Here is a 22,314-nt window from a genome sequence, read left to right as displayed (position 1 = left end):
GAAAAAAAAAGGTTCATCCAAAAGTCAGTACAAATAATAAACAAGATACAGATGAGTAAGAAACAGTCTTTTCTTTTTATCAGACATAAGCTTGCTGAGGGCAGAGACCGTGTCTGCTTTGTTCACTGCTACATCTTTAGTACTTAGAGTATTACTTGGCATAGTAAGTACTCAATGTATCACATTTGAGTCAGTGAATGTCATGAATTAATATGAACGTTGACAGTAACTTAAGCAGTATTTTGATAATCACTCAATGTACATACTATAAATATTTCTTCTTGTTTATAATATGTAATTCTAAGAAATCTCAACAATACAGAAAATACAGAAAGGATGTAAAGATCACCTAATGACAACCACTAGCCACATTTGGGTTGTACTGAGCCCACATCTTTCCTTATACACACACCATACACTTTTCTGTCTTTTATTAAGTTGGACTCATATTGAAAATACAATTCAAGATTTTTGTCCCTTTTTTTTTTTGATGGTATTGCAGTTTGATTTCAGGGCCTCATGCTTGCTAGGCAGGCCTCTTACCACTTGAGCCATGTCCCCAGCCCTCAAGTTATTTTTTCAGATAGGGTCTCACATTTCTGCCCAGTACAGCCTGGACTGTGATCCTCATACCTATGTCTCCTGCATAGTTGGGTGATTGGTATACACCACCATGCCTAGAAGATTATGCTTTTTATAGTCACCAAATTATAGGCATTTTCCCAGCTTAATAAATAACCTTAAAGGGTTAATATCTCTAAGTAGAGCTTCTAAAATTAGGAAAAAGAACTTTATAGAAAAAAATGCACATGGCTCTAACCCATATAAAAATAACTTCTATCTTATTTATAGTAAAAGAAACACAACCTAGAACTACACTAAGGTTATCATTTTGTACCTATCAAGAATGGCAAAAATCAAAAAACACTAACAACATACCAGAAAACTATAGGGCTATAGGAAAACAATCTATTGATATGAGAATACAGAAGAGGATGTACTCCATGAAGGGAACTTAGCACTCTTTATAAAACAATGCATGCACTTACCCTCTGAACTAGTCAATCTATTTCTAGGGAATCTATTCCAAAACAGTACTGGTGAACATATGAAACGAAGTAGGCACAAAGCTATTCATCTGCAACACTGCATAAAAGCGAAAGGCTAGAAACATCTTTCATGGCCAACTGAGGACAGGCTGAATAAAACAGAGGATGTGCATGTGATGGATTGGTCTGCAGCTATGAAAAGAAATAAGGACCATCTCTATATACTACTATGGTATGATCTCTAGCATACATAAGGTGAAACAGCAGGATGGGAAAAAAGTGTATGGTAAGCTACTGCTTAATCCAAGAAAGTGGGTAAATCGAACATATATCTATTTACTTGTAATGGATGGAGGTAATATTTATGTTGCCTGACATATTTATGCTCAGCAAATTGTATAATTTATTATAACCACAATTCTGTTCCTGCTAAACCTTTAGGTTATTTCCAACATTGCCATGACCCCAAATCCTTAATTTGATGAAGAAAATAGAGCATATATCATCAACACAAGGCCAATCCTTATTAAAAAAAAAAAAAAAACTAACCTATTCTGAGAGGAATTTCTACTAAGCTTAGGAAGAGCTGCTTAAAGTGCTTGTTTTACAAACCAATCTTCTGGATAGCTAGCTCCAAAAAGGAATGGTTACAGCAATGAAAGACAGCCCACTTCTTTTAGTGACTAAACACAATAAAGTCTCAGTGAGTGAAGTCTCTGTGCCACATGACTAAAATTGGCCTGTGTTCTCTTTGCTATGAGAGGCCTTGTCAAATGGTGTGTGAGGAGAGAAGCCACAATACGATCCTAAGAACCAGAACACTACGGCATAACAGACAAAGCATCACTTGGGGATATCATACCTTCTTTTTTACTTTTTTTTTTTTTTTGGCAGTGCTAAAGATTAAACCCAGGGCCTTGCAAATGCTAGGCAGGCGTTCTATCACGGAGCTACACCCCCAGATCCCTCATATTTTCTATTGAAGGCTGTTGTGTTGTTGTCTGTCACCTGCATATTACCCTGGAACTATAAAGCAGCCTATAGTGTGAGATAACAAATTTATTTGCTCAAACCACAAAAATCTGAACAGATATCAGATGAAGATTATAGAAACTCTGCCATAACAGGAACCTAAGGAGAAGAGATACTCTCTAAGAATGGTACGAATTTGAAGACAGACTAAACACAGTTTAGCTAAAAAGAACATCACCCAAAGCCTACATCAAACAGCACCACTAAGGGAACTTACCTTTCCTTATAAATGCCAGATAACTTTTTGAAAACTTCACAACCATTTAAAACTGTGTGTCAGGCACTATAACGTAAATGCTAAAACAAACTATTTTAAAGTTGAGGAAATTAAGGTTTAAGGGATCATTCTAAAATTCATTTCTAAAAAAACCCAAGAAAGCTCAAGAATATCCAAAGCATGCAGGGAAAAAGGAACCCTCTTACACTGTTGGTGGGAATGTAAACTAGTACAATCACTCTGGAAAAAAATTTGGAGGCTACTTAAAAAGCTAGACATCGATCTACCATTTGATCCAGCAATACCACTCTTGGGGATATACCCAAAAGACTGTGACACAGGTTACTCCAGAGGCACCTGCATACCCATGTTTATTGCGGCACTATTCACAATAGCCAAGTTATGGAAACAGCCAAGTTGCCCCACCACTGACGAATGGATTAAGAAAATGTGGTATCTATACACAATGGAATTTTATGCAGCCATGAAGAAGAACGAAATGTTATCATTCGCTGGTAAATGGATGGAATTGGAGAACATCATTCTGAGTGAGGTTAGCCTGGCCCAAAAGACCAAAAATCGTATGTTCTCCCTCATATGTGGACATTAGATCAAGGGCAAACACAAGAATGGGATTGGACTTTGAGCACATGATAAAAGCTTTAGCACACAAGGGAGGGGTGAGGATAGGTAAGACACCTAAAAAATTAGCTAGCATGTGTTACCCTTAACGCAGAGAAACTAAAGCAGATACCTTAAAAGCAACTGAGGCCAATAGGAAAAGGGGACCAGGAACTAGAGAAAAGGTTAGATCAAAAAGAATTAACCTACAAGGTAACACCCACGCACAGGAAACCAATGTGAGTCAATGCCTTGTATAGCTATCCTTATCTCAACCAGCAAAAACCCTTGTTCCTTCCTATTATGGCTTATACTCTCTCTAAAACAAAATTAGAAATAAGGGCAAAATAGTTTCTGCTGGGTATTGAGGGGGTGGAGGGAAAAGGGAGGGGGTGGAGTGGGTGGTAAGGGAGGGAGTGGGGGCAGGGGGGAGAAATGACCCAAGCCTTGTATGCACATATGAATAATAAAAGAAAAAAAAATAAAAAAGAATATCCAAAGCATTTTTAAGAAGGAATCACAAGAGGAGGGAACTTTCCCCACCACCTATCAAAATATGCTAGAAAGCTGTACTAAATAAATGGTGTGCTGTTGGCACTGAATGAACAGTTCAATAGAAGAACACAAAAGAGCTAAAAATAGATGTGGACATGCTGTATATGATAAAGGTGGCATTTAGTATCTCTGATAGAAAGTCTCAGCTAACAAATACACAGCGTGAGTGGTAGCTCTTCTGGTTACCGTGTGACCTCAGGCAAATGACTTTACTTCTCCATGCATCAGTGTCCTCATCTACAAACAGGGAGATAATATGTTTAAATGAAGTACTTTATTAACAAAGCAAATTTGGCCTTCCCTGAGATGAAGTACGCTCTCAACATACTAACCAGAGGGAGAAGAGGAACACCGCTGCAGTGGGAGAAGTTGTAGGGTTGAGGCACACTACAACTGTGCCTCCACACTACAGTTCCTGGACAAGGTTAAGGGCTACGTTTAAAATGTCCAAGCATTCTAAACAACTGGGAGAATCTCAAGTAAAGTTAGCCAGGCTCACAAGGACAAAAACCACATGTTCAAATACAGTAATATTATTTGCCATGGGTCACACACTAAGGGGAGAATGAGCACAGCAGGAATAGGTAAAGGGGAGGAAACCTAAAACCTGAATGTGGTTGATGGGCTCACTGTAGAGGAGTGAATAAAGTAATTTTAAAGTGGCTGAGGCCACTATGGAAAGGGGACTAGGAAGCAGTGAAGAGGTCTAGTTAGAGATGAACCAATATGGGTTGCAATACACATGTGCATGGAAGCAATGCTAGGAATCTCTCTGTATAGCTATTTTTATCTCAGACTAGCAAAATGCTATGTTTTTCTTATTATCTCTTATGTTTTCTTTCAACAAAATCAGAGAACAAGAGGGCTGAAGAGGTTCTGCCCGGAAGTGGGGAGGGGACAAATAATGTATACAATGTACAATACACATGTAACTAAATGCACAAATGATAAAATAAAACAAAACAAAAGTTTGGAGAAAACTAATGAAATAATGTATTTTTTTTAAACCTGGGAGTTGGAGAGGGCGAAGATATAAAACAAGCGTAAGGGAAGTACTGACAAACTCATTGTATCAAAGCGTCATACAACATCCAGAGCATGTGATCACTCTTACAAAGACAAAAGGCAACAGTCACAAAATAACAGAAATAAGCAAAGCTGCTCAACTTACTAGAGACAAGATGTGCAAGTGAAACAGAGATAGCATTCTCACGATTAAGGGACAAAAATGTAAGACACTGATCCCCTCAGGGATTGGCAATTTAGTGAAGAGGAAACCTGGTGATCTGTTCCATGAACGTATTGGAAAGACAGTTGTAAAATTTCAATCTGTCAAAACACGTTAATATGCCATCCCTTCACTTGAGCCTCTCTTACCGTGCCTACCTAGAATGTATATACATAGAACACATACAAGGGCACACTCACTGTCAGTGTGAGTCTGTCATACATGAGTATGGCAAATTTATAACAGGAAACACTGAGTAAGTTAGGGGAAAAAATTGGTTCTAAATGAATGGCTCTCAACCCTAGATTCACTTCAGAATTGCCTGGCAACTTTAAAAAATTAGAATTCCTGGGTCCCAACACAAGAGACTCTGAGTTGAGTGAAGAAAGAAATGTGATGGGAATATTTTTAAGTTCCCAGATATAGTAAAAGGAAGTCAGGACTAAAATCCTGATTTTTCTGTGCCAAGATGTTCTCTAAGTATGAAGTTAAAAACAAAAGAGGAGTGGTAGAGCCCATATGTACAGTATGATGCTATTTGTGTGTTTTTAAGTTATTTTACAGATACCTGTGCGCAAAAGTATCTAAAAGAATATGCATGAGGCTGACAGCCATGTGCATGGGATACAGAGGGCCTGGGAGTATGGGGGTAGTGGTACAGTCTAGGGAAATGCAACTCGTGGACAGTGTGATTTCTTTTGAAAAATCTATCTGTTTATTACTTATGTCCTAAAAATAAAAGATGTTTATTTATTCATTCATTTAGTAGTACTAGGGTTTGAACTCAGGTTGTACTTGCTAGGCAATCTATACTTGAGCCACAAGTCCAGCCCTTTCTGTTTTAATTTATTTTTCAGATAGGGTCTTGCTTTTACCAAGGGCCAGCCTCAGGACTATAATCTTCCTACCTACCTCTGCCTCTGTTTACATATGCCTCCTTTGTAGCTAGGTATCTATGCACTATCATGCCTGAGTTTTTTTGTTTTTGTTTTTGGAGATAGAGTCTCACTAACTCTGCTCTTTGTTGGCCTCAAACAATGATCCTTTCATCTCCCATCTCCCACGTAATGTAGCTGGGATTACAGGAGTTCACTATGACACCTAGCCCAAGAATGACTTTTTAAAACAGCACAAACTATAAAAATGCTACTAACTCCAATATTAAACATGAAAAGCTGATAAAGTCATCATATAATTGGGACTTAATTTAATTAGGTAACTAACATTGTGTTTACTAATACTCCAATGCCATGTTTATTTTTACTGAAATAAGTGGATCAAATTTCAAAACCTTAAAAACCAAATTTTGCTTGATTGAACTGTATAAAATTGCTCCATAAGCCTCCATAAAGCTGGAGACCTGCTCAGCACCCCACTAACAAGTACCAGACTCTGATCCTCAGGCTCCTCCATCCCTCAACCCTGCCCCTCATCCATCTCCTCTGCACCATGGCTACTACTTCAGCACCACTGAAGTAGTACTTATTTTCAGTACCACTGCCAAATGAAACAACTTAATGACTTAAGAAAACAGATTCATTTTTATAAATAAGATAGCTAAGAGAGAAAACTGGGGTCAAAAAGAGAATGGCCAAGGAAGAATGGCTCATGCTATGAGACAAGTGCCAACTGGTTCTCAGGATTCCCAAGCCAGGGTATGGCAGACAGCTGGCTGCGTGCTCCCCATGTAGGGGGCCCTCCTCCCTCCCTAACTGCATCCCTGGGAGATCACCAGCTGCCAGGCTTTAAACACCACATTTGCCAGCCTCCACTGCAGATGGGGTGCGGGATAAGTGACACAGCTCCGGCCACTTACACAGATGGTCCCTGGCCCATGATGATTTGACTTAATATATTTTTGACTTCACAATAGTGTGAGAGCAATATGCATTCAATACAACCTGAACTTCAAATTTTCGATCTGGATCTTTTCCTGGGCTATCAATATATGGTAAAACTCTCTCACCCAGTCAGCCCACACTCTACAGGACTCTGTGCTGCTGAGCTCAAATGTTTAGTAGGTGCATTAAATGCATTTTCAATTTATGATACTTTCATCTTATACCTCGGGTTTGTCAGAATGTAACCAATCAGATCCAGGAAAATCTGTATACAGGCAGAAGGAAAGCCTGCTTAAGACAACAGACTGGACTAGCTTACCCCTTCTCCTTCTTCAACTTTATCTTTACCCATAATATGGATTTCATAGCTGTGGCCCCACAGCTCTGTGAGCAGGAGAGGGAGATTGTGCATAAGAATGCTGGAACAAAATGACAGGAGCCTGGACTCTATAGCACTGTCCATACCACGACTCTATAGCACTGGCTCTAATGTGCCTTACCTATAGATGCTGGCTATATGAGAATAAAGCTAGTGCTACTTAGACACTCCATTATATGTGGGCAAATTTCAACCCTAACTAATCGATAGGGTCCATTCAAGATAACAGGCCAGGGAGTCTGGACTAGGAGAAGAAATATGATAGAGCAGTGGCTAGCAAGCTGCCCTGTAGCAGGGATGGTCAGCCCAGTAGACTAACCCAGCAGGTGATAGTTGCTTTTGTGCTCCAACAGCACAGTGAGGGCTTGTGGGAGACCACCTAGCCTGTCCAGCTGAAAATATTTACTATCTGGCCTTTTACAGAAAACATCTGCAAAGCCTAAGCCCTACTTTAGAGGGTCCACTCAAAACTGCAGCACCACCAGGTGGTAAGAGTGTTCTCTGAGGACCCCCAATACCATTGATTACTCCCCAAGAGCAAAAAAAAAAAAAAACCTCACCAGCTGGGGTAAATAATCCCGGTACTTGTTGTTTAACTGGTTCACAAAGCATCGGATGATCCAGTAACAGTCGACATTATCTTCCACCATCTCTTCCATGGCTTTGGCAATGGCAAGAAATACTTCATCCTCTGGCTCCTGGAAGATAAATAATAAATCTCAAGAGGGAGGCAGAGGAAGAGAGGAAGACATATTTCTTTAATAAAAATGAAACCTTGCCCTCTAAATTTTGAAGAGGTTGCATTAATAAATCAAAGTGGGATGAAAAACCAGAGTGCATGAGTAAAGAGATGAGCAGGGGGAGATAAAGATGAGCATATCTGGATGACTAGCTTCCAGGGTGAGCATGTGGATGCTTCAGCCTCTAACATTAAACCCATCATAACGTCAGTATCAATCATAAGCAAGTCAATGACTCCTCCCAAAAATACTCTCAGTGCTAGATTAGAGTTTTTCAGAAGGTGATAACACAAACCACACTTGGAGACATTTGTCAATAATTTATTAATACTGAAGAATTCCAAAAGCAGTAATAAACCATTTGCTGTATTTCAAAGCATTGATACATACCTTTGGAATTTTGTTTTGTCCTCTTTAAATACCTGAAAAGTTAAACTGCCCCTAGAGTCTGAATTATGAGTCAAAAAAATGGTTATTTCTCAAACCTTGCATCAACACTCAGAATATGAAAGTAAACCTGCAAGTGAATTTCAACAGCAAAATTTTGTAAAAACCCGAATCTATCTGGAAATCTACTTCGTTTTTAAACACCACTACCATACACAAAAGCCTTAAACTTTCAACTAGGATTTCACAGCTAAGGATTTTACTATGAAAAGGAAACTAAGAACTGTCTTTTATTCCCCTGGAAAGTCCCAAGTTAAATCAAAATTCCTATTTTAATAAATTATTTCATTTTTAGGCCTCTTTCACTTGCTAATATTCCACAAAATGTCAATAGTAAAAGAGTTAGGATCAAAGGAAGTAAATTTCTCTAAATATTTTATCAACGTGCTAAAGGAGAGAAAAGAAGGAAGGAAAAGGAAAGTCTCCTTTTTTGGACTCCCACATGGTCCCAGGCCTGGTGCTAGGTGCCCCTGAGGGTGACATGTCACTAGCTGCTCCTGACGGTCAGAGGGACAGGGCAAGAGAAGAGGATCTCTAAGCTGATCTTGCTCCTGGCCAAGCACTGTCACAAACTTGTATCAAATGTCAAAAATGTGTGGGGCTTGGTGACTGGGGAAAGGGGTTGTTACAGAACCACAAACCCACACTTGGACAACATATGAGCCATCACTACAGTGCAGTTGCGGGTTCTGGATATGGACAAGCCAAATAGGGAGAGGTGGGGGCTATGACCTATCATTTAGATTTCTTGGGCTAACAAGTTATGTACCCAATTTAACCTCGAATTTAAGAACTCATGTAGTAAAGTCAACTTCACTGGGCTGATGAAAAGTGAAATTTAACAGTGATTGTGAGGAGTGCCAATTATTTTTTAGGAGTCTTCTCTTGCTAAGTTTAATAAAACTGGATGACCTTGATTAGCTCTAGGATTTATCCACAGGTACATCATTAACTTCAAAAAAGAAAAAAGATAAATCAACCATTCCCTTTTTTTGGTGGTACTGCGGTATGAGCAATACCCTGAGCCCTCGTTTTTTAACTTCAGTTATTTTTTAACAGGGTCTTGCATTTATGCCCAGACTGACCTGGACCACAATCCTCCTGTTAGGCTTATCACCTAGCTGGGGTGTTAGGTCTGCACACTAAGCTCAGCTTTTATTGGTTGAATGGAGCCTTATGAACTTTTTGCCCAGAATGGCCGAAAACCATGAATAATCTTCTTGATTGCCATCTCCCAGGTAGCTAGGATTACAGGTGTGGGCCACCATCCCAGGCGGACCTCATTTTTTTTTGAGGCAGGATCTCACTGCTCAGGGTGGCCTAGAACTTTGGATCCTCCTGCCTCAGCCTGTGAGTGCTGGGATTACACATGTACACCACCATGCTCAGCTCAAAGCCCAGTCTGCAATAAAAATAAATATTGTAAAATAACAAAATTTGCAAGCAAATTCCTGATTTAAAAATCCATTCTATTTTAGCCAAGCAAACAAAACCTCCATTAAAATGCCTGAAGAGCCAAGTATGGTGGCACATACCTGTAATACCAGCACTCACAAGTCTGAGACAGGAAGTTCCTGAGTTCAAGGCATACTGAGATACAGACTATGTTCAGCACCGGCCTAGGCTATACAAGGAGACACTGCTTAAAAAAAAACAAGAACACACAAACAAAATCTTCATAAAGAACTGCAATTAAATAGCCAAAGCTCAAACAAGGCAATTATTCCTTTGCCTACCATCTTTCTCTTCCCTTTTTCTTCCCTTACACATCATAAATAATCCAAGTAACCAAAGTCAGAGGTTTGTTACAGATGAAGCTAAAAGGATTAGGTTGGTACATACAGGGAAATTATCAAGAAATAAATATACTGAGGGCAGAGGGAGACTTTTCACACCTGCAAGTGCCAAAGGAAGTTACAAATATGGAAAGGGAACAGGCCAGAATGAACCTGCAATATTAGACTTGAACTGGACATAGTGTGAACACAGGATTTTTCATACATACAGATATATCATAATATATAATATACAGGGGCTGGGGGTGTAGCTCAGAGGTAGAGCACTTGCCTATCATGCATGAGATCCTGGGTTCCATCCATGGCACCACAAAAAAAAAGTGTGTGTGTATGTTTGTGTGTGAATACTCAAATAAATATATGTACATAGATAAAGTGATAAATAGACATGTGTGCATTTGTGTGTGAACAACTGTGTGCATGCGTATATTTCCTAGCTCTGTCTTTCCAGATAGAAACAGTGACAACCCAGGAACACTGAGCAAATCAGGTGCCTGGTTCTTGGTCTATAAACATCACACTCCTCTCCAAAATGAAATGGCTGACTTCACAGCTGCAGCACAGAAAGTACAAGACAAGCCTAGAGCATCTTGTGCCAGAAAGTACGGAAACACTCACAATTATGGGAAATTGTCAAAAAGACACAGGTTTCAGATAGAAAGGGCTCCTACTTTCCAAATCTGGAACATTCTGAACATCAAGACAAATAATGGCAGTATATGATAACAGGCTGTTGACTCAAAAATGACTTTATAAATGTACACCAATATCAATAAATAAGTAAAAGAGAAGGAAAATATCCTCTGTATAGAACAAAACCAAGTGATAAATGCAGAAGGAGTAAAGGGATAAAATAAAAATAACCATTTACTACAACCAGAGCAGTAACAATTGCTTAGGCAAGAACTATTAGTGGGTGGATGTTTACAAGTTCCAAAGTACTTCACACAAGCTACTCACTAACTGCAAAAAGGAAACAAGTAACCTCACAAGAAACCAGGCAGATAGCACCTTCACCCCTGGTCAAAGCCATCACCAACAGTAATGAAAATCATGCTTCTGTAGCATCCTTGTCAAAATGCATAACCACATTTTAATAAAGAGGAAGCAGCAGACACACTCAAATGGAGAAACAATGTACTGCCCCTTGCTCTTCAAAGTGTCAAGGTCATGAAAGAGCAGAAAGACTAAGGAACTGTTCTGGATTAAAGAAGACTAAAACCTGGCCACAAACGATGGTGTGATCCAGGACTGGATCCTGGATCTTAGTAAAAGGGGCATCAGGGGACAGTCAGCAGTTTTGGTAAGATCTATGGATTGGCTCCTAGTACTGCATCAAAGCTGATTTTCTGGTTTTGATCATTATACCATGGTTGTGAAGATGCAGAATTTGAGGGTGCTTGGTGAATGTATGTAGAAATGTTGCATTGGTTTTAGAATTTTTTTCTATGTCCAAAATTATTTAAAAATGAAAAGGGAAAACATAAATTTTTTAAAAAATCGTCAATGAATGATGAAACTCATGGATAAAAGTTTAATAAGAAATAGGATAATTACAGAGTAGTTTTAAAGTGTCTCCCCACAAAGGGAAATAGTAATTAGATAAGGAACAATAACTTTCCAGTTATTATTGGAAAAACCCCATTAGGCACTACCTTCACCAAGTGATCAAAGTTAACATGGCATCTGATGGGGCAAATACCACTAGGTCCCCCTGCTCACACCCTGAGAATTATGCAGCATTACCCTACCCACAGTGAACAGCCTGGATCTAACCAGGAGCAAGCACCAGCCAAAACTGAAGTGATAGTGAGGGGCTTACCACAAAATAACCTATACCCTTCAAAAATGTTAAGAGCATGAAAGATAAAAAAAGACACAAACAAACTGTCTCAAATTAAAGGCAACTAAAGTAAGAAACTGCAATTCAATGCAATCCATAACTGAGACTAAATCTTCAGAACTTTTATTGTTTATTTGCATTAAAGGACATTACTGGGACAATCTGTCAAATTCAAGTGGAGTCTGTAAATTAGATGTTAACACCGTCATCAACGTTAACTTCTTGGTTTTGATGACTGTACTATGGTTACCTGCAGAGATGTCCTCGCCTTTAAGAAGTACACGTTAAAGGAATATAAGGTAATAGAGCATCATGTCTGCATATTACTCTCCAATGGCTTATAAAAAGAAATGTGTGTACATACACAGGAAAAGTGACAAAGCAGATGTCATAAAATGTTAGTAACTGGGTATCTGGGTAAAAGGTGCATGGGGATTCTTGGCAGTATCTTGTAACTTTTCTGTAAGTTTGAAATTAGTCATGTACCACGTAACAATGCTCCAGTCAGCACAGACCAATCTATGATGGTAGTCCTGTAAGATTAAATTGCCTAGTGACATGAAGCTTATCTGAGTTTTGAGTAAGTATACTCTATGATATCTGCAAATAATGAAAATGTCTAATGACAAATTTCTCAGAATGTATCCTTGTCATGCATGACTGCATTTCAAAACAAAATATATTTTAAAAAATAAGGTGGATTGGGTCAGAATGTGCAGGGCCATGGATGTCAGGTAAAGATGTGTTGCTTTCATTCTACTGACAATGGGAAGCCACTGAAAGTTTCTAAGTTAAAACCATACATAATTAAAGGCTGACAAAACTGGACAGTCAAGAGCTGAGTTAGACGTCAATGAAAACTGACTACTAACCCGTGGAAAGGAGGGACTTCGAGGCAACCTGCCATACTCCAGTTGATACATTCGGAGAGAGACTTCCACCTGAGGCGTGGCATCACTGATGAAGCGAATGACTTTCAGGGCGTGAAGGACATCAGAGTACTGATCTTTGCGATACACCATCACCTGAGCATGGGACTCATGGTGTGGAGGCAGGATCCCTACAGAGGCCCAGAACAACAACACAGAAAAGACAAAGTGCCGAGTCACCAATCTGAATCCCTCCACATTAAAAAGAATTCTGTGAAAAGCATCACCTCGCAATTAGAATTTACACAAATACTTAATTACCACGTAGAGGCTCTTCTAGAAACTCTCACTATGACAAGTTTAAATATTAAATGCTATCAATATTTGAACGATGATGCATCACTGGTATTAAAAAGAAATGAAAAGTCACCGCAAAAGCCTTTGAATAAGTATGCCACATAATTTCAAGGTAATAACTACATCAATTACAATAATGGTTTAACTCAACTTATGGCTGTCAGCTTGGAGTCACCTTTAGCCCCAAGAGGCCTCTCTCCAGTTTTGGCACTTGGTCTCCTCTATCTCAGAACTAACAACTTGTTGGATAGTTCTTTTCCCCAACAGTTAAAAATTACCCACAAAGTATTCCATCCTTGGGGCCATAGAAATACCTTATGTTTATTAACAAGGTCACCTTACACTGCATTTCTATGACATTTTGTGCTCATTACTCCATTTAAACATGGTGTCTGCCCATTAGGCTCTGTCACAGGAACCACATCTTATTTAGAAAGAGAGCATAGTGACAACATAGTAGAAAAACAACTGGCTAGGTCATAACTCTGAATTCTAGCCTCAGAATGCTAATACCAGGACAAATGTCTCAGTCCCTCTAGGTACTTATTTCCTCATCTAAAAAAGGCAGGAAATGAAATAAACAAACACTTTACCAAATGTTCTCCATGGAACCCACCCCCGCCAAGAGTCTTCATCAGAAAATGAGACCATGGTCAAAATGATTTGATGAATGGTAACAATGAATTTTCAAGACATTTAGTTTTACTCTAAAGGAAACATTTTACCTTATTTATTGCGTCCTCATTAACTACAAGACTGTACAGATGTACAAACTTAGCAGACAACTCCTGGGTTCTATTCTAGCTCTACAATTAACTGGCTTGGGTGACCTTCAGCAATTTCTTCAATATCCCTATATGTTAGCTTCCCCATCTGAAAAATGAGAATAATAATATCTAATCTTATACAGTCATCCTGAATAAACAAATCAACAACAATAAAGCACACAGAAGAGTACTTGGCACAGGATAAGATAAGTGTCAGATGGCTCCCTCTTTGGTGCAAAACAGCACAGATTCAGTATTCTAAAGAATATTCTGGAGACAACAGTTAGATAAGTCAAAAGTCTGTAGCTAACTGACTTGCTTAAGTGCTCTTTTTTCTGGCATACACCTTCTTAACATAGCTGTGGACCTCTGGACTTTCAGAGGAGCTAAGGAAGTATACAAACACATCCTCCACATCTGGACTTGTGCAGGTTACATGGCTGTAGCTCAACCTTTGCCAGACTACTACAGGCAGCATAATGCTTCTGATGGTAAACTTCAAGCCTATTTTCTAAGAGTTTATATCAAATAGTCTGTTTCTGGTATTTACCAAAAACAGTATTAGGAAGTCAGCATGCAGAGATCCCTCAGCATTCAAAAACTTATGCTAGGAAGAGTCCTTCCACTCAAATAGCTCTGATTTCCAGTGCCTTTCACTACCTCAAAAAATACCAATGATTGACATCATAAAGAAAAGTAGGCCTTGGCACCCAGAAAGTGCCACAGAGCACAAGGAGACATACCCCATTCATCCAATAGAGCTAATAAGACACAAGGGACTTCCCAGAAGAGGTGTCAATTTTATATCCACAGATGTAAAATGCATCAGTAGAAGGATCACCACTGGAAACAGTAAGATTTAAGAAAAAGTGCTGTAAGAAAAACTAAAATAGTTGTTACCACTTTTGTAGATTGTACCCACAGGGATCTATCAGACATATAAGTGCAGAAAAGCTAAAACCAGGAATAGAAGGAAAGTACCTCAACATTATAAGAGGTATATATGACAAACCTACAGCCAACATTATACTTAACGGAGAAAAACTGAAACCATTCCCTCTAAAATCAGGAACCAGACAAGGATGCCCACTATCCCCACTCCTACTCAACATAGTACTGGAATTCCTAGCCAGAGCAATTAGGCAAGAAGAAGGAATAAAAGGAATACAAATAGGTAAAGAAACTGTCAAAATATCCCTATTTGCAGATGATATGATCCTATACCTAAAAGACCCAAAAAACTCTACTCAAAAGCTCCTAGACACCATCAACAGCTATAGCAAGGTAGCAGGATATAAAATCAACATAGAAAAATCATTAGCATTTCTATACACTAATAATGAACAAACTGAAAAAGAATGTATGAAAACAATTCCATTTACAATAGCCTCAAAAAAAATCAAATACCTAGGTGTAAACCTAACAAAAGATGTGAAAGACCTCTACAAGGAAAACTATACACTTCTGAAGAAAGAGATTGAGGAAGATTATAGAAAGTGGAGAGAGCTCCCATGCTCATGGATTGGTAGAATCAACATAGTAAACATGTCTATACTCCCAAAAGTAATCTACATGTTTAATGCAATTCCCAATAAAATTCCAATGACATTCATTAAGGAGATTGAAAAATCTACCGTTAAATTTATATGGAGACACAAGAGGCCACGAATAGCCAAGGCAATACTCAGTCAAAAGAACAATGCAGGAGGTATCACGATACCTGACTTCAAACTATATTACAAAGCAATAACAATAAAAACAGCATGGTACTGGCACAAAAACAGACATGAAGACCAGTGGAACAGAATAGAGGACCCAGATATGAAGCCACACAACTATAACCAACTTGTCTTTGACAAAGGCGCTAAAAATATATGATGGAGAAAAGACAGCCTCTTCAACAAAAACTGCTGGGAAAACTGGTTAGCCATCTGCAAAAAACTGAAACTAGATCCATGTATATCACCCTATACCAATATTAACTCAAAATGGATCAAGGATCTTAATATCAGACCACAAACTCTAATGTTGATACAGGAAAGAGTAGGAAATATTCTGGAATTAATAGATATAGATAAGAACTTTCTCAATGGAACCCAGCAGCACAGCAACTAAGAGATAGCATAGATAAATGGGACTCCATAAAACTAAAAAGCTTCTGCTCAACAAAAGAAATGGTCTCTAAATGGAAGAGAACACCCACAGAGTGAGAGAAAATATTTGCCAGCTACACATCAGACAAAGGACTGATAACCAGAATATATAGGGAACTTAAAAAACTAAATTCTCCTAAAACTAATGAACCAATAAAGAAATGGGCAAGTGAGCTAAACAGAACTTTCTCAAAAGAAGAAATTCAAATGGCCAAAAAAACACATGAAAGAATGCTCGCCATCTCTAGCAGTAAAGGAAATGCGAATTAAAACCACACTAAGATTCTACCTCACCCCTGTTAGAATAGCCATCATCAGCAACACCACCAACAACAGGTGTTGGCAAGGATGCGGGGGAAAAAGTAATCCGCTTACACTGCTGGTGGGAATGTAAACTAGTACAACCACTCTGGAAAAATTATGGAGGCTACTCAAAAAGCTAAACATTGATCTGCCATATTGTCCAGCAATACCACTCTTGGGGATATACCCAAAAGACTGGTTACTCCAGAGGCACCTGCACACCCATGTTTATTGCAGCACTATTCCCAATAGCCAAGTTATGGAAACAGCCAAGATGCCCCAGCACTGACGAATGGATTAAGAAAATGTGGTATCTATACACAATGGAATTTTATGCAGCCATGAAGAAGAACGAAATGTTATCATTCGCTGGTAAATGGATGGAATTGGAGAACATCATTCTGAGTGAGGTTAGCCTGGCCCAAAAGACCAAAAATCATATGTTCTCCCTCATATGCAGACATTAGATCAAGGGCAAACACAAGAATGGGATTGGACTTTGATCACATGATAAAGCGAGAGCACACAAGGAAGATATGAGGATAGCTAAGACACCAAAAAAAAAACTAGATAGCATTTGTTGCCCTCAATGCAGAGAAACTAAAGCAGATACTTTAAAGCAACTGAGGCCAATAGGAGAGGGGGACCAGGAACTAGAGCAAAGGTTAGATCAAGAAGAATTAACCTAGAAGGTAACACACATGCACAGGAAATCAATGTAAGTCAACTCCTTGTATAGCTATCCTTATCTCAACTAGCAGAAACTCTTGTTCCTTCCTATTATTGCTTATACTCTCTCTTCAACAAAATTAGAGATAAGGGCAAAATAGTTTCTGCCGGGTATCGAGGGGGTGGGGGGAGAGGGAAGGGGTGGGAGGGTAAGGGAGTGGGGAAGGGGGGAGAAATGACCCAAACATTGTATGCACATATGAATTTTAAAAAGTGCAGAAAAGCTGCCAACATGCTCAACAAAAAAGTTATTAAGCAGTGCTTTTTAGAACAGCTTACATTCCCTTGCTGCCTTCAGAGTATACAACCAGACTTAGGGCTGCAGGTCCTAACTTCCTGTAAATACAGTGTAACTTACAAAGAAAATGAGGTCTACACTCTATCCTACTTTCAAATGAGTTCAACAAACTTAAGCTTAAATCCCAGCTGTCACACACACGCTATAAAGCCTCAAGCAAGTTAGTTAGACTCCCTGAGTATTTTTCTCCATCTGTGAAATTAGGATACTGAAGTCTACCAAAGGGGAAATCTAGGATTATGCTATATAATTTGTGCAAACTACTCAGAGTAGTGATAGAAACCCAGGGATGCCAAATAAATAGCAGTAATACTTTATATTTGTCATGAAGTTCCAGTTTCACCACTATCTTACAGTTAATGTTTAAGAAAGAGAGGGTGGTAATGGATGGATTTGATAGGCTCCAAGAGGTCACTGATGACGCAAAAAACAAACTAAAACCAAAAAAAAAACCCTAACTTTAGCTCAAAAGAAACCCCAACTTCAGCTCAAAAGGGATGCTACCAGCTGTTTGGCACCTTTTCATCTCCAGAAATCAGGCAAATCAGTTTTCCTTCTCATTCAGCCACTTATTACTACAATTCATTCACTCACACTTCTAGGGAAAGAATACTCTGATTCCTCTTTGACTCTGGAAGGTATTCCTCCATCACTGAGAATCACAAAAATCTCAGAAACTTAAAGCTAAAACCTAGAAGCAATTCAGGTCACTATTCTCATTGTATAGAAACAAAAAGTAAGACCCACATAAGTATTTCCCCAGGTTACCCAGCTGGCAGCAGAACAGACCAGCTCTCCTTTCTCCTGGTCTAATGTTCTTCTCACACTTTACCTCAGGAACATACATTACCTTCTGTTCCATCACTAATAAGCCGACACCACTCAAGTAAAATTACTACTGAATATTTATTGATGAAGGCTTTCCCAGTGAGCAATAATTGGGTCTCCTGAGAAAGATCCCAATCCTCAATGAAAGGCCTAAACAAATCCTCCTTTTCTAGCTGTAAGATGACAAATGATCACTTTATCTAATACTTTTGAAGGTAAATTCCCAACTCTTGGGTCTCATACCTAGAAGAACCTTCCACACCAATGCACGGTACATGGATGGGAGAGGGAACCTCTGGCTAAAAGTACAAAGCTTCTCAATATCTAGTGGAAGAAAAAAAACAGGAGTTTTTCATGCTGATCACAGTATGTAAATGCACATTTCATTTTTTAAAATTGAAAGTATAGTTCAGACATTTCTTCAGGGGAAGTCTCCCATATGGTCAGCCAATTTAGGAAAGGCAATACTGATGTGACTTCTAGCCTAAGTCTTCCACCAATTAAGCTACTTAAAATAATTAGCATTTTACAATATAGGAGATACATTTTACCTGTATTACTTCAGTCCCTTCACATTAGCAGTAGTTAGTAATTATTGAATTTATTTCATTTTATCCACATTACAAAACCAATGAAGTTTAAAGTAGTTAAGTGACTTTACCACATTAAACATAGCTGATAAGTGGTAGAGTCAGCCTTCAAAGCCCAATAAGTTACACAAATCACCCTGAGCCACAAGTCCTCTACTTACTAAGGGAGAATCATAATGCCAGGCATACTTAAAACATGGACTATACAGTGAGGACCAAAGATCAGGTGCAAAATATTTTTGAAACTTTAAAAGCATTCAATATAGCTTAGTGGCAGAGCACTTACCTAGCAAGGCCTGATCACCAGCACTGAGGGAAAAAGAAAAAAAAAAAAAAAAAAAGCACCCAATGCAAATAAAGTATTATTTTTAACAATGGTTCAGTTCTAGTATTTTCATAAAATAAAACATACCTTACATTGTTAAAAAAAAAGCTTACCTAGAAGCCATAATGATATATCTAAAGAAGCCTTGCAAATACTTCTCTCGGTGAAATATAAATGTGAAAAACCTGTAACTTTTCTCAAATCATGCCAATGTGATGTCATCATATCACTAAAACACTGTAGCAAGCAAAAACTACCCCTGATGTCTCTTAAAAGTAGAATTTACTTCAAAACATCTAGGATAACTAAGAACCAATAAACTTAACTAAACAAATAAAACTTACCCAGCCTGTCATCTTTTAGGAGAATTTCCAATGATTTCTTTTCTTCAACTCCACGAAACCCCACTTTCTCATAATATACTGAACGAAAGTTTCTCTGAGAGTCTTCAGTCATGTTTCATTCTTAGAGGGGAGGGAAGAGAGAGAGAGAGAGAAGAGAGGAGAAAAGGGGGGGGGCTAGAAACAAAGAATGAAGAGTTGGAAAACATTTCAGTGATTTTTCTCCACCCTTTCAATTAGCTGGTTATACTATCTATGATCAATTGCCTGCTCTTGTATGGGACTCAATATTAAATTGTATCATTTACCCAACCCATCTCACCTATGCACCTTGGCTTTTGTTGCTGTAAAATATTATGCATTTAAATATTAAAACTAAGCCAGGAATAGTACTACTGGCACTCCACAGGTGACGTAGAAGGATCATGAGTTTAAGGCCAGCCTGGGCTACAGAGCAAGACCCTATCTCAAAAACTATTAAGACTATACTACAAAATATTATCAATGGTTATCTTTAGGAAGTAGATTATCAGACAATTCTTTCTTTTGCTTAACTATGCTTTTTTAAATGGGCATTTCATGAAATGAAAAATTAAGACATGAAATTTAAAATCCACAAGTTCCTTTTTTAGTATTCTTTTACTATAACAGTTCTTTCAAATATAATTATCAAAATTCAAAACCTGCAACAGATAAACAGCATTAATTATGAGGGTAAGGAATGTAGGCACTTGACAAGTGACACCATAGTTAATAGCTGCAGGCAGAAAAACAATTTAAAATCTGGCACGAAAACTTAAAACACATTAGTGGTCTCCAGTTATTTCACAAAAGCCTTCATAACACTGACTATAACTCGAAAAAAGATCAAAATAGGTTTGTGTGTCAACAATAAAGAGTTAATGCATTTTCTAAACAACATCAACAAAAGCAGAGGTCCATGCAAAACGAAAAAAAGTTAAGCCCTCAGTAATTAGAAATCCCGTGAGCGCCGCAATGAAGTCAGGGTCGGGGGGCAGAATTCATCTTCTTTATTGAAAAGAAATTCCCTGAACCGACTGGATGACAGGAAAATTAGGATTCCTCTTGAGAAAGCAATTTAGAATTGCTTTTAGCGAGCTCATCCAACAGATGTTTTGTTTTTTAAAAAGCACTAAAATGCAAAACGCGTTTGAGGACGTTTGTGAAAGCATTCAAACGGTCCCTGTAGTCTACGGACACCCATTCTGCGCCCGCACGTCACGGGAAAGGGTCCGCACGGAGGAAACACTGCCCACTGCGCTACTGCAGAGAACGTCTGCCCCCCGGGAAGTGAAAGCGCCACCCCGGTCCCCAGGCCACAGTCCCCTGCAATGAAGCATCACCTCTAGTGTGGAAACACCCCGGAGGAGACCCAGAGGTCGAGGGGAGGAGGCGGACACCAGGCCAGGCGCAATGACCCGCAGGCGAGCGTGGAGAGGCGGGCCCCGCGGGACCCGCGGGACCCTGGGTAGCAGCCGAACACCTCTTCACCCAGAGCCACCGCCGCCCAGGCTGGGGCACACGACGTCAGCGCGGGGGTGACCGCGCATGCGCACAGGGAGCCGAGGGCGCGTGCGCTGAAGACGTGCACAGGAAGTTCCATCCACACTAGGAAGCAGCGTCCCAGATGCCAGAAAAGGGTAGTGCGGGGCCGTGATCAGGTGTGCCTGGCCTCTGGGGAGAGGTTTTTCTACCCAAGACGCCTCCGCTAGGTTCCCCGCACACCTAGATTTACTGTCGTCAGCGATAATCTCACCAGCTGTCCCGCCGGTGCTTGTTGCTCATCTGGCCCTGCAGGCTGCTCCTAGAAGGGACCCCGAACCGTAGCGCGGTGCTACACCAGCTTACTGGGTGCAGCCGGGGTTTTCCTGTGAAGACCAAGTGAGAACAAGCAGAGGTGGTTATTCAGAGCTGGCTGTAGCGAGGGAGTCACCACACTCACTTGTGTTTTGGCAGCGGCCCAAAGGCGGGCAGAGCATTGCGAATGCTGATCAGAGGTGGAGCATCCCATGCGTTTGGCTTTGGGGAGCACATTGGGCTTTCTTTGGTTGATAACAGTTGGAAGGAGGGACAAAAATTAAAGAAACCGTTGATTGTTAAGTCCCGGCTGTTCAAGGCCGTGTTACAGAAGTTTCTGTTTAGATTCCTGAGTTGGTGCCACGGGCTGGGATCTGGCTTCCTGCAAGGGCTGGTTTTCTGTGTAGGTTGCTGCAGGTGGGTGAAATTCTGTTTTATGTATGGCCAAGTTTTTTTTTTTTTTTTTTGTCTATTCAGCCCCTCAGGTAAAATGGTACAAAAAATAGGAGGAAAAACATATAGTAAGTACAAGCCCCAATTTGCTATTAGTAGATTCATGCCTCTTAAAGCTTATTAACACTGTCCGTTTCTGTGTTTACATCACAGATCCCTGGGCCTGGGGGTGCAGCACTGCCTGAGTAAATTTTTAAATTATCATGGTTTAAAATAAGTTCCCTATTCTGGCCATAATACAGCTATATATTTGGAAATGTCATAATGAAACACCCTGCATAGTCATATAAACAAACAAAAATGTCAATTTTTTTAAAACAAAAACAAAGAACAGGAATGCAAAACAGGTCCTGTCTGGGGGGTTGGTACCAGTGGGAGGGGGGAGGATATAAGGAGAGGGTGTAGGAGGGTGAATATGGTGTAAATATTATCTACACATGTATGTAAGTGGAAAGATGAGACCTGTTTACTTTTCCAAGCACGGAGGAGGGGATATGAAGGAGAATGATGGAGAATGATATGCTGTAAGCACTTATGTAAATGTCACAGTGTACCCCCAGTACAACAATAATATAAACAAGTCAGAAATAGATAGATTTTTAAAAGTGAATCCCTTAGAGAAAATAGGGTTCATTGATGGGCCCTGTCTACTTAACAGCCCAGACATTTACAAACCAGACTAGTTACTCCAAGCTCAAAAGGGAATCAATGGTAGATAAAGCCATAAAGTTACAA

General features: G+C 39.5%; 1 protein-coding gene across 6 annotated transcripts in view; it reads right to left on the bottom strand.

Moving 5' to 3' along the window:
• The window catches only part of Tbc1d7 (TBC1 domain family member 7), a 30,071-nt gene extending 9,197 nt beyond the window's left edge, over positions 1 to 20,874 (bottom strand). For 3 of the 6 annotated variants that reach the window (XM_020162391.2, XM_020162394.2, XM_020162393.2), the window contains exons 1-5: positions 20,673 to 20,874; positions 19,312 to 19,485; positions 18,296 to 18,376; positions 12,621 to 12,808; positions 7,483 to 7,620 (exon numbers count right to left, since the gene is read on the bottom strand). In XM_020162391.2, coding sequence (XP_020017980.1) covers positions 7,483 to 7,620; positions 12,621 to 12,808; positions 18,296 to 18,376; positions 19,312 to 19,423 — 519 coding nt within the window. In that variant the 5' untranslated portion in view covers positions 19,424 to 19,485; positions 20,673 to 20,874. Of the gene's footprint in view, positions 1 to 7,482; positions 7,621 to 12,620; positions 12,809 to 18,295; positions 18,377 to 18,928; positions 18,952 to 19,311; positions 19,486 to 20,672 lie in introns of those variants that run through there. The other 3 variants (XM_020162390.2, XM_020162395.2, XM_020162392.2) reach the window with 3 other exon arrangements.
• Between the last annotated feature and the right edge of the window lie 1,440 nt (positions 20,875 to 22,314).

The sequence above is a fragment of the Castor canadensis genome, chromosome 8, assembly GCF_047511655.1.
Source record: "Castor canadensis chromosome 8, mCasCan1.hap1v2, whole genome shotgun sequence".
Taxonomy (NCBI): domain Eukaryota; kingdom Metazoa; phylum Chordata; class Mammalia; order Rodentia; family Castoridae; genus Castor; species Castor canadensis.
The sequence above is the reverse complement of the archived record's forward strand: the minus strand, read 5'-3'. Positions and strand labels throughout refer to the sequence as shown.